We start from the raw sequence: 13,499 nt of genomic DNA, 5'->3' as shown, positions 1-13,499 counted from the left end.
GTCGTTGCTTTCTGTAGTGCCAAACTTTGTGGGTTGAGTTTTGGTGGCCGTCAGACCTGTTTTTTCCGAGTTGCAAACTCTGTTTTGTGTTGCGGGCTACTTCTCTCGGTGGTTTTTTGTGGTGGTTGCGCATCTCTGAGTCTGTCGGCAATATCTGGTGTTGACTGTGTGGTGGTCGACCACTTCTGGGGTGGCTGGCGACGGTGCTGGGTTCGACTTCTTCTCTGTGTGATATCAGCACTTTGGTTTGCCGATTGGTTTTTTGGGCAAGTATCATCGCTTGGGCCCTTTTGTTGTGTTACTTGGGCTTCTTCATTGTGGGCTGTTTATTTTGGCATTAATTGAGCTTATTCATTGCGTTACCTGGGCTTATTATTGCTGTTTAAACTTGGGCCATCTGTTTATTTTCTTTGTCGTGCCTGCCTTGGTTTATTTGGTTGGATTTGCTACTATTTTCTACGTGCCTTTTATTATGTCTATTGAGAATACTATTGTTCGCTTTACTGGGAAGAATTTTTCTACTTGGGAATTTCAATTTAAGATGTTTTTGAAAGGAAAATAATTGTCAAATCATATCGATAGTTCTGCTAAAGTTCTCACTGATGAAAAGGAATTTGCACAATGGGAGGTCAAGGATGCTAAGGTGGTCTCTTGCTTGTTGGGATGATTGAGCCACATCTTGTGACCAATCTTCGTTGTTTTACTGCGCCTCAGGCTATGTGGGACTATCTCCACCGTATTTACCACCAAGATCACACTGCTCAGAAGTTCCAATTGGAGTTGGAAATTAGTAATTATAATCAAGGTAATTTGATCATTGAACAATTTTATTCTGGTTTTATTAATCTTTGGAGCAAGTATTCTTCAATTGTTCATGCTAAGGTTCCCCCGGCGGCACTAGCGGCTCTTCAAGTGGTTCGTGCTGAGAGTCAACGCGACCAATTCCTGATGAAGCTTCGGCCTAAATTTGAACCTGTCCAGGCTGGCTTATTGAACCGTAATCCGGTTCCTTCTTTGGATATTGTATGGGAGATTTATTGCGTGAAGAACAACAGTTATCCACTCAGTTGCAGTGTTTTAGTTGCAAGGAGTTTGGCCATATTGCCCGCAATTTCCCTAAGTTAGGCTTTTGTTCAGACCTCTTCTTCTGCACCCCCCACCATAAGCTCTGCTTCATCTGTTCTCACACCAGCAATGGTACAACACATGATTGTGTCTGCTTTTATGGCTTTAGGCCTGCAAGGTACGGGTACTAATTCAACTTCTTCTTGGATTGTTGATTTGGGTGCCTCTAATCATATGATTGGTAGCACGATGGGTCTCCAGGGTGTTCGTAAGTATAGAGGCATGCAAAATATTCAAATTGTTGATGACAATACTCTTCCTATTACTGTTGTTGATAATTTGGGCTCTTTGTTTCACAATATTTTTCTCTCTTGGATTATCTACCAATTTGATTTCTATTGACCAATTGGTGGATAATAACTATGATGTTCATTTCTCGTGTTGGTTGTCTTGTGACGTTATTTTGTGCTAGTCTTTCGTCTAGTTCTTCTTGTGTAAGAGACCGAGTCTCTTGTAGCCTCTCTAACTCCTAGATTTCCATCACCTTGCTTTTCTTGCACTCCCCTATATCACCAAAAGGCTACGTATTCCCAAATCTTCTTTTAGTGCTTTCAGTTTACCCACAAAGACGAAGCTAGGGGTACCCTGAATCTGATACGAGGACCACCATTGTCTCACCCTGTCCACAAAACCTTTGGATTTTAGCCACATGTTTTCAAATTTGAAATACTGTTGACTTCTTCAGAGACCACCACAATCAAGCATGATAAGGCAATGATTCGAACAAAGATGAGGTATTCACTTTTGCCAAACATCCGGAAAGTGACTTGCCCATTCTGGTAATATTAAGAAACAATCCAATCGAGACCATATCTGATTATTAGACCACGTGGCAGAACCCCCTGCTAATGGCAAATCCACCAAGTTCAAATCAAAGATGCACTCCAAAAACTCTGTCATTGCTGGCCACACTCTTCTATTCCCCGAACTCACTTGAAAATTTTATAACATTAAAGTCTCCCCCAATACACCAAGGGAGGTCCCACCAACTATGTACTCCAGCAAATTCTTCCCATAAATATCTTCTATTATTGTCTAAGTTTGGACCATATAAACCTGCAAAAGCCCACAAAAAGTTATCTGATACACTCTTGAAGGATCATGCCATCGAGTATAGCCCTATAAATTCCTCAATTTTCTCCACCACCCGTCTATCCCACATCATCAAGACACCTCCTGACGCCCTAATAGATGCCATATACACCCAATCCACGTGTACACAACTCCATACACTTCGCACAATTTTCCTATCAATCATTTTCATCTTAGTCTTCTGTAGACTAACAATGTCCGCCTTTCGCACGCGAAGCAAGTTTCTTACTTGAAGATGCTTATTGGCGTCATTGAGCCCGTGGACATTCCACGACACTATTTTTAGTTTCATTGGGGAAGGCCAGCCCTTCCCTTTCGACCTGCCCCTGCCCTTTCGACTTGCCCCTCCTGGAGTTGCCCTCAAAGTTCATAGACCAAGTCAACCATTTCAGCTCATGCTGTTTTTTTGATCCAGCTTTTCTGTGACTTTGGTGCTCCACTTCAATGGCGGTAAGCAAAGCTATAAATTGTTCTTCAAAGCCTTCACACTCCATCCCCACACATTTTTGTATTTCTTTTACTTTATGAAATACCCAATTTGAGAGATTACAGTGCACTTGGCAGCATGTAGCTCAGGGGGATTGGATCACACCCTTTGCAGTCCATTGGCAAGCCTTGGGTCTCTTCTATAAAGAAATATCCTCCAAACCAAAATGCCCACTTAGTGCCTGAGTAAAACTCTTAGAATTTTCTTCATCAGAAATCAGTAGTTGTTCACTATCCGGATGCGAATAGCCATCAGAAGACACCCTACCTCTTTGTCCATCTCACAATCCTCAAGAAGCTATGCCAGTGGGTTCGCTGGAGTGAGACCATCACCCATGTTGCATATCGCCACTTTCTGTCCCTCCTTTGATGGTGAAACACCACCCCGTGGTGTCGAGGAGGCCACTTTGAGGTTCTACGCACTCAACATGTGTGGGCCTTCATCGGAGACCACCACTGGTGGTGCTAGCGTCTTCTGTGATGCTGCCGGTTGTTTCCTCCACCGTCGGTGTGTGTCTCGGGGTGATGTTAGGTGGAGGCGCACCATTCCTGTTGCTGGAAGGAGCCCTAGGGCCTTCCTTCCATTTGGGTTGGGTTCTGGGCTAAGGCCCATGCTCTTTGGGGCTTGTGTCACGGCATGATGTCTGGTGGAGGCGCACCATTCCCGCCGCTAGAAGGAGCCCTAGGGCCTTCCTTCCATCTGGGTTGGGTTCTGGGCTGAGGCCCGTGCTCTTTAGGTTTGCCCATGGGCTAAGGCCTAGCCCATCGACCCGTGTTTCCTTCCTGATTCCTCTTGTGAGGCCCAACTCTTTTACTTATACTTGGCCCAACTTGTGAACCCACCCCCTTAGCCTGAAGAGAAGAACCTATATGGGCTGCGATGGGCCTTCTAGATACCTCCGGCCCTTTGTGAATCCTCCCTCTATTTTTTTCCTTTTTACTCCCAACACACTTTAGAATCTCCTCCATCATCTTCTGTAGATGCCACAACTATCCTTGCATTTCCATCAGAGCACGTCGCACGTCCCCCTTCTCCTGGCTGACAAACTCCTTGCCAAAGCCCACATTTCATACCGCAAGAGGGGCTCAACGCAGGTATCTATCCTTGTACCTCTCCCCACCGTCACGACCACCTTGTTCACAGAGTGGCGCCACTTGATCCAGTGCATCCTTATAGGACAAAGTGTTCGATCTCCTCCTCTAGGCTCCTCCGTGCAACCCACCCCTGTTTCTTCCTTCCAGAGAATAATCCCACAGAGCCTCCCTCAGTCTCCTCCATCCCTTCCCCCCTCCTCTTTAGGTACGAATAGAAAGCTTCGTCTTCCTCCCTCCCAGTACTTTGCTATCACCATATAACGACCTCTACTATTCGAGCACCTCTATGCTATAAAGCTTCGATAACCCTCTCTGTTTGCCGTATAAAAATCCTTCTTTTCCCCACTCAAGCATTCCCCCACCGCTCCCCCAAGCCATTTCACTGTGATTGGTCCCAGCAGTAATGTATTCTCTCTTTTCCACCCTTTCTGGAATACGCAACAATCCACCTTCATTTACAAGTAAAACGAGTTTTGATTCTATCACAAGCTCTCTTGTGAATCCCATCTTTACACCACCACAATACTCTTGTGCCATTAACGTAACACCATCAACGACGGAGTCTACATGATTTTTCGCATGTGTATGGAGAGAAAAGTGTTTTAGGAGAGAGAAAAGTGTTTTGTTTTATGATGAATATTGAAATCAATTACAATTGACCAATGGAGTAAACTATTAACAAAAAAGGTTCTAAGCTCTTCCATTGACCACTCGTGATCTTTAAAGCTTCTTGAATTCATCTCTCTCCAAAGACACCGCCATAGACAAATGGGATTATCTTCCCCATTGATGCAATTTGTGAATTACCACGTAAGCCTCCCCAACTTGATAAGAAAACATAACTACCCTTCATGGCATCACCCAAGTTAGTCCTACTCTAGCAAAGAATTCATACCATAGGTCGCGGCAACCTCGCAATAAAGGATTAAATGATCAACCGACTATTCATATTATGCATCACCTTTCCCTATCCATCACATTTTTCTCCACTATGCCAATTGGGGGTGGGCGGTGGGCAAGTTGTATAAAAATTTTGACAAAGTGGACAACTAGCGGGTGGGTATCCCACTTACCCGCTTGCTTTACCTATATGTATATTAAATAAACCCTAAACCTAATCGCTCATTTCTCTCCCTCCCCTTCTCTTTCTTATCCTCCTCCTCAGCCACGCCACCCCGTCCTCACCCACGGTACCCCGTCCTTCTTTCTTCTTCTCCTCAACCATGCCATCGCCACCTCAGCCATCAGCCACCTCAGCCATCAGCCACCACGGTACATTGTCATTGTCACCATGTGCAATGTCTTGAAGGCACAAACCAACGACCACAACCGTGGGTGTCAATCTGAAGGCCACTGCAGAATAGGTTTGGTTTTATTTGTCTAATTTGGTCTGATTACATAGGATCCGGACGGTGGCCTCGGAAATCCACCTACCAATTCAATGGCTACAAGCTAGCAAGGGTGAAGGCAGGGGTAAGGTGGAAAATGGCCACCCCCTAATGTCAACCCATATCACTTAAGCCTCTTGCTAACCCCTATTTCTCCAATTTTATTCATCTCTTTTCGTTTGACCAAGCATCAGTCTTCATCAGGTAAACCATCTTTGATGACTCTAAATTGGAGCCACCTCCCACTTCACCAATAAATGGATATTTTCAATGAAAATGCAAAATATTTAATGTTATTGATCATCTAAGGTTGTGTTTGAATGTTGAACTGAGTTGAGTTCTCTATGAATAGTAGTGAGTTGAGATGATAGAATGAGTCCTATGGGGCCCACCTAAAATGATTTTAGATGTGTTTGGATATTAAGATGAGTTCATATGTATTTATGGGAAGTTGAAAAAGGTTATGGGTCCCACGTGTAACGAGGTGTTGAGTTGAAAAAGGTTGTGGGTTCTACGTATAAAGAGGTTTTGAATTGAGATGGGTTTAGTGATTTGAGATTTCGGTGTTTGGATATTATAAGAGGTCTAAATCTGAACCGAACTCAGCTGAGCTGAGTGCAGTTAAGGAATCAAACAAACCCTAAATCTATTATCTGTTGAAACTTTATTGAAAGTAGTTATCTGATTAAACTTAATACTCTTTTCTATAAGCAAAAAGAATTTATTAATCCACAGAATTAGACAAAACCAAGTACACAGGACGTATACAAGAGATGAACCTAATTACAAGCTAAGAGAAAAACAGCATAAACATAATATACTAATACTAGAACATAAACATGTTTATAATATATTAATAATCACTGATTTGAAGTATTATCCTTAAAAGAGGAGGAAAGCAGCTCAAAAGCATACTAACACATACCGAACTCTTAACAGAAATAATGATTCAGGATGTCAAAAATGAAGGGTGTGTTTTGTTAATGAAAATTTAAGTTTTGAAAGGTGTTTTTGTTGGGTTTTGTGCAAGTAGATAGGAAAATTTGAATAGTTTTTTGAAATGTTTCGTATTGGAGCTTGTGAAAGTTGCTGGAAGAACTGAAATAATGGACTAACTATGAGAGCATGAGTATGCAAGTAAGCAAAATGTCTGGGCGAAATATGCTTACCTTATCCAGCAAAAGTTGTTTGAATGTAATTTGTTTAGGGCATTTTTTGTTTTGATTTTTGTCAAAGTTGTTTTGGTTTTGTGTTTTTGACTTTTCATAGAAATCTAGGAAAATGATTGGATGAAAAGTTGTAACAGAATTGTTCTTTTGAAATTCAAAGATATTTGGACTGAAGTTGAAAATTATAAAAAAAAAAAAAAAATGAAAAAGTTTGAGATTTTGACTTACAAACAAGGCTGAAGATTTTTTTATACGTAAATGAAATTTTGTTAATATAAAAGGAAATAGACGTAGCCTATGTACAAGACGTATATAAGAGAAGACACCTAGTCAAGAACTAGGAATAAATACAAGAAACAAGGCTGAAGATTTTACATTCTGTTTCATACTTTTCTTTATATTTTGTTGGTAAATCACGTGTCATGAACTAGTAGCAGAAAAGAAGGTACATAAAGGGAAACTTGGATTAAAGTTTCATAAATCAATGCAGAAAGTCAATAAACAGATCAACTTACCAGACGGGGAGTCTCTTGGGGAGGCTTGTATGGGGATGTGAAAGGTTCCCCTGTGACAAAAGGGTGTTTTGAAGCCTGCAGGCACATAGATTTCAATTTCTAATTTCACAGCTTGGACTCTATACTCTATGTCAGCAGACATCAAGAATAGTAGACGACTGAAGGGCAACAGTGGAAGCAAATTTCTATAACCTGAAAAGGCGACCACCGTTTTGCAGGATCAAACTCAACAAGTCCTCTCAAGAAATCGATCAAAGCTAGTCGTATTTGCCCTTCTGTTACAAGTTCATGATCAGACAACCATCAGTGACATCTTCAAGAGCTTGTAGAAACATTTCACTAAAGTGGACTCTGCCAATTCAAACAGAGAACAGAAAACCAAACCTTTTATAATATCTTCCTGAGGCAAGTTCTTCCTATAAGGGTAGTTTCTGACAATAGCTTCAAGATTCATATGTTTGAAATACTCTTTTCCAATCACTGGCTTTTTCTTCTCTCTCTGAACAGAAACCAGCAACAAAACAATCAAAACGCAACAGAATAACAACATAAGCAGAGTATCGTTCCATGAGGTAAGAAAAGAAAGATTACACCATTGATGGATAAGTTTGGTATATTTCCACTTCTATTTAAATATCATCTTACCAAAAGTACTACAATAAGAACACTTACAGCTTCATATTCTTCTTCTGTCAACACTTTGTAAGCACTTCTGCCATTTGTTGAAACTTCACCATTCTCTATATTGTGGACACTTCCAATGCGCTTAAAAAACTTACTTGTGTTTTTTGCCTCCTTTAATACATAATCTGGGGGTTGACCTCTACAAAATGTTGACTATATATCAAGGCTGTTTGACATTTCAATCAATAACAACAACATGCAATAAACTAGCGGGTAATGATTAGTAAGACTTTTCAGTTCACACATATGAACCTAACAATAAATTTTCCTGAAACAAAACAGAAGAAAATTCCAAAACTTATGAGAAAGACCAGTTTATGTAATGACAGTACCCTAAGTACCCAAGTAAAAGGAATAAAATTGCATATATTGAATCTAAGAAGAGAGTGCCGAGAGCAAGAAGCAATCAGATCAACACCTTTCATATCTATCTTATTACACAATTATATACCTCGAGGAATGGAGAAAAACTTAAACAGTATTTATCCAACTAAGTCTAAACAGTTTACACCACTGAAGTAACCACTAGTCTGCCGAAAGATAACATAAATAGATTCAAATTCCATTTTAAATTAATGATAAAGCATAAACAGATAAAACTCCCACATATGAATCAAATATTGGAAAAATGTACAGATAGTTCAAATGATATAAAACTAGATACCAACTAAGGGCGTCATTACCCTAACGAAATCAAATTCTTTTTAATCAAAGATAGGATTTTCTCCCCAGCTATTTTAATTGACTGCAGTGCCATCAAGGCCAAACTAGAATCAAGATTAGTTAAACAGACATAAAAAGATGCTTCACAGTTCACAAACCAACTATAGCATAAATGACATCAAAGAAGCTAGGCTGGCTGACTAACACCCACAAATGAAAAATTGGGGACTTAGGAAGAGATCTCAGACCAATCTACTTTCATGGGGAACAACATTTTATAATAATTCAAAAAGGAAGATATTTTGATGAAGGGATGAAAGACCATTACAAAGCAATAGATTTTTTTCCTGATAAGTAATAGTATAAAGGATGGTGTTGTCTTCTTGGAGCTTACAAACACACTGCTAACAGTTTAAGCTTAATTACCAAGAGAGAAAACGGATCACATTCAGTTTGACATGTCTGAGTGAATGAGGATCATTTTTCCTCTTTTTTTATGAATGGAGCGAGTATTTAAATTATCAGATGACGTATGCATGGGATTGAAGAAGCTAAGATGAACAATCCCTAACAATTCTTGACATCAAAATTCCTCTAAATCGACTTTGAATGAGAACCACGCAACTCCACTCCATCCCAGATTAATGCATGCAGACCAAAAGAATCCTCAAATGTCCTCTTATATGCTTTTCTTTTTCTATAAGAGGAAAATAACTCACTATAAAATAATTAACCTTCATCACGGGAGGAGACGTCATCTGGTCCAAAGACCATTGGCATCCCCCTATACTGAATTAGATAAAAACTATCATAAGCAATTTCCAGAACACCTTCCCTTTAGAAAACAGGGAAGGAAGCACACTTCAAGCTTCTAAGAAACTTGAAGAACCCAATAGATATCAGTATGGTCGTACAATAAAGACTTTAAACAGTGGTGGCCAAAATTGCCAAATTCGATGTCACTGTGCTTAGAAATAGTTTTTCTCCATCTCCACTTTGACAGCTGAAAGTCAATGTGGAACCTATGCACTTATGGCATCTATTCAACTATAATCTCCAACCTGAATCATCCACTCAAATGTGGTCAACCCTACAACTGGGCTGTTCTTTTTTCTTTTTCTTTTTTTTTTTCCTGATTCCATATTTGCATAAAAATCTACAAAGGTACAAACAAGAAGATAAATTAAGCTTAGCCTCATTGCCTTTGCAATCAAGTCTACATGTAATTATGACATGTGCATCTAAAAACCATTTGTTTATTTATCCCAGATCAAGTGAAGCAGAATAAGGCAAAGGTGAATTAAAACCACCAAGGAAATTGAGGGCATACCCAAGTATTTCAATCATTCGATTAAGGAGATCGAATTCTGAAGCTCCTGGAAATAATGGCAAGCCTAGAAACAATTCAGCAACAATGCAGCCAAACGACCACATATCGATAGTTGTAGTATATCTGAACACAGGGCTAAGGACCAAACAGAAAACTTGTGATAATAGATGAAAGATGACAGATAAAAAAGGAAACAAGATTTTGATTTCTAATGCACCAAATACAAAACTAACCTATCTCAGAAATTATTGTGAGCAAAAGAATCATTCAATAATTAACTCTAAAGAAAAAAAATCTCCCAATGAATGGGTCAACAGATCTTCTCAATTCAGACTACATAATATACAATAGCATTCCAGTTGACCAAGGGTCAGGGAGTCAATATATATATATATATATATATAGAGAGAGAGAGAGAGAGAGAGAGAGAGAGAGAGAGAGAGAGAGAGGTAATCACGAAGCTATATTCATAAGATAATAGGCATAGCCCAAGTAGCCAAATATATGTGGCTCCAATTGGATAAACTTTGGTCAACGTTTGAAAATAATTTAGTATGTATGTCTAGAATAAGTAAAATGATGGTTAATAGGATAACAAAACTTACTAAGAAAAAGAAGTAAAACTCCTAACGAATAAGATGTCACGGAAGGCCTTGCCTCACACCGCAACTGAACTTGTCCTTAACTGAAGGGGATCTACCTTTGCCCCATTCCCATCCTAGACTCTCAGGTTTTAGCTTAAACTTAGACGATCAGTATGATTCCAATTAAGTTGTAGCACAGGAAGAAAGCAAGCAGGGAGATAAGGCCAAAAGAAACGTGGCAGAAATTGAATTTGAACGTGAGAGACAAAACTATACATAAGTATGGCAATAAATCAATTGACAAGGATACTGATACCCAAGAAGAACTTCAGGAGACCTGTAGTAACGACTCTGCAGAATGGATGGAAAAAAAAAATAGCAATTATAAAATCATCCACTACATACTAGGAATGGGGAAAATTGCCTGGTGGTTAGCATAACTGCAAACCTGAATGTAGGAGTAAACGGTGTGATCTTCCATGCATGCTGATCCAAAGTCAATAATTTTAATTTCTGCTGGCTTCACACTGTAGTTTAAGACAGACAAAGCAATGTCAACAGAAATACATTTCATAGTTTGAAGTCCTAAACCATAATCAAAATTCCCACCTTGTGCACAAAAGGATGTTTTCTGGCTTCAGATCACAATGAATTATCCCAGCCTCCTTTAACAGAGCCAGTCCACATAAAATCTATTTTGGGGGGGAGAGAGAGAGAGAGGAACAAACATCCAAAATTAATCCAAAGATGATACATTACAATACAAGGTCAAATCCATACAAAACTAATCCATAGATGATACATTACAAGACTAGATTCAATCCCAAGTTAGAACTGCTATACCTGTTTAGAGAACATTTGGACAATGCTCAAGGATAATCCCCTAAAGTGATTTATTTTTATAAGCTCATACCTGAAAAACAATGACATATCATAGCCATGATCCATGCACACTTAAAACCAAATTATATGCGTAGTTGAATAGATTACAAAATATTGTAGTCCTTGTAACTTACAGATTGGTTTCGAGCAGTTCAAAGCAGATGCACAAATGACGTTGATGTACGAAGGAATCAAAAATACGAACAATATGATGCTTGTCCTCAGGATCATACTTCTTATTCAACTGCAAAAGGATGCAGACTTTCACTACTAACTATCTTTTCATAGTAAAGCCTAAATTTCACCAGCAAGATCACTACTATGGAAAACATCTTGTTAAGGGAGAAAATAATTACCGTTGTCAATATGGATACTTCAACCCATGCCTGCTGATAGTAAGCAGGTTTATTTTTTATGATCTTCACAGCAACAAAACTGTCAGTCTCTGCAACCCAGCATTTAGCAACCTGCCCAAATGTCCCGTGGCCAAGAACATCTTTGACAATATATCTACAAATTATCAAAGGAATTTAATTGAACAGTTAATTCAGGAAGGATAAACCAAACAATTAAAAGGCTCCGATTAAAACTCTTCCATACTAGGCAAGAGGGATAGCATGCTGCAAATTATAATATCCAAAGTTCAAGACCTCCAATTCAAATTTGACTATCGACTAGTCACATGATCAAAAAAGTATTCATAAAGATGAAGTTTAAACTTATTTATTATTATCATTATTTTAAATGATAAGGATGGCATTTGATTTGGGCCTGAGCATTGGCAAGTCCAAAATTTGACTAAAAGTTGAGGTTTTGACTAAAGCCAAAACCATTGGAGAGATTAATCCACATTGGACTATCCATCTAAAAGTCAAAATAATAATATAAGATTAGATATTTTAATAATAACTTTTTTTTATATATATTTTGCAAATATACTCCATATATTAATTAATAATTTAATTTTTACTTGTTTCCCAACTATATTTTTCCTCAACCTAATTATCCAATAGTAGCCATTGGGAATATTTTTAGAGTAAAATATTGTTTTGGAGATGAATAGTGGCTGATCAAATTTGGAGAAAGGGATGGATTTACTGTAGCGCAAAAGTGGAGCCTTGGAGTTTTGACTACTCCAATGCAGACCACTTTTGAGCTACTTAGCCAAAATTTGGCCAATGCCAGTGCTCTTAGGCCATCAATATCAAAGGAAGAATCGACATCTAGGTAAAACTGCATGACGAATTCAAAGAATGTGCAACCTGAACAAATGCATGATGACTTTTTAATTGATGACAAGAATTTTATCAACCAAAAAACATGTATAGCCTGAGTAAAAAGGATGCATAAAGTAGAAAAATATAATAAGGCAACTGGAAAAGAGCTAAAGAGTCTTAAAAACTAGAGATGGTGCAACCAAAATGACCTCAAGACCAATACTAAGGAGTTAAGAAAACAATCCTTAACATTCAACTAAGAACCTTCAAACAATACTAAGGGATGTCAAATCTCAATTGAAGGGAGTTATGGATTATGTAAGAGATTTAGTGATTAAGGTGGATAAGGGGCTGGACCTAGTCGTGGGTACAAGTGTGCCAGCAAGTGTGCTGGAAAGTGTGCAGGCAAAGGGTGTGTCAACGATCGGGTCGTTGGATGCTGGCATCTTTGTTCATGCCAGTGTCACTATGCCTTCTGAGGGAGCTGTAGGGTCTCATGCACTAGTTATAGATGTAGTTGGCCTTTCTGTCCAGGGTTCATTTGTAGTTAAAGATGAGGGTCCCTCCAAGGTCTCGAGTATTTTGGAAGAAACAGTCGAGCCTCTTTTAGAAGATGCAAACGGGGGGTAACAAAAGGTAGTACTTCCCCTCTTGAGGAAGCAGTAGGATCAGACAAAGTGGCACGGCAAGGATCGTCGAGGGGTGGAGCATATATACAAAATGTTGATGGAGGGGAGGAACCTATAATGGTAACAGATGGAGGGGAAAACAACCATATACCTGTCGAGCAACCATTTGGAGAGAAGGAAATTACCGATTTTTCATTGGTGCCTTGTGTGGGGGAAGGTTTGGAGTCGGGAGTGCAGTCGGGTACTGTGGTTGGGGATAATGTCGTTCCCCTGGTTTCTCTTCCTCCGATTAACAATATAGCGGGTTCAACAGCGGATTGGATTCTAAATAAAGATAATGGGTTTGTAGGGTTTCTCTTCCTCCAATTAACGATATAGCGGGTTCAACAGCGGATTGAATTCTGAATAAACATAATGGGTTTCTACAAACCCTGGAACTTTCATATGGAGAGCAGGGAGAATATGAAGACCAATTTAAAGCACTACTGATTGCAATCGAGGCGAACCACACACTTGAAACCAAATCTAAGTTTAAGAAAAGTAGAGAGTTAAAGAATCTTTCTTAGGCAATCAACTACGATACTAAGGGAGCTAGCTCAAGTTGAGGGAAAGTTAAAAGGAGGGCTTTGTGAAGACGTTC

The 13,499-nt window shown here is 39.2% G+C and overlaps 1 protein-coding gene across 2 annotated transcripts in view; it reads right to left on the bottom strand.

Annotated features, from left to right (window-relative positions):
- LOC121257203 (dual specificity protein kinase YAK1 homolog) overlaps window positions 1–13,499 on the bottom strand; it is a 34,056-nt gene that overhangs the window by 10,697 nt on the left and 9,860 nt on the right. For both annotated transcript variants that reach the window (XR_005939173.1, XM_041158136.1), the window contains exons 3-13: window positions 11,370–11,523; window positions 11,148–11,257; window positions 10,975–11,044; window positions 10,741–10,823; window positions 10,580–10,658; window positions 10,442–10,482; window positions 9,548–9,670; window positions 7,543–7,693; window positions 7,255–7,369; window positions 7,063–7,145; window positions 6,871–6,945 (exon numbers count right to left, since the gene is read on the bottom strand). Coding sequence is in view for 1 of the 2 variants with exons in the window: in XM_041158136.1 (XP_041014070.1) it covers window positions 6,871–6,945; window positions 7,063–7,145; window positions 7,255–7,369; window positions 7,543–7,693; window positions 9,548–9,670; window positions 10,442–10,482; window positions 10,580–10,658; window positions 10,741–10,823; window positions 10,975–11,044; window positions 11,148–11,257; window positions 11,370–11,523 (1,084 nt within the window). In the remaining variant the exon portion in view is untranslated. The remainder of the gene's footprint in view (window positions 1–6,870; window positions 6,946–7,062; window positions 7,146–7,254; window positions 7,370–7,542; window positions 7,694–9,547; window positions 9,671–10,441; window positions 10,483–10,579; window positions 10,659–10,740; window positions 10,824–10,974; window positions 11,045–11,147; window positions 11,258–11,369; window positions 11,524–13,499) is intronic.

This window comes from Juglans microcarpa x Juglans regia, chromosome 3S, assembly GCF_004785595.1.
Source record: "Juglans microcarpa x Juglans regia isolate MS1-56 chromosome 3S, Jm3101_v1.0, whole genome shotgun sequence".
Classification (NCBI taxonomy): Eukaryota; Viridiplantae; Streptophyta; class Magnoliopsida; order Fagales; family Juglandaceae; genus Juglans; species Juglans microcarpa x Juglans regia.
This window is presented reverse-complemented; position numbering and strand designations above follow the sequence as displayed.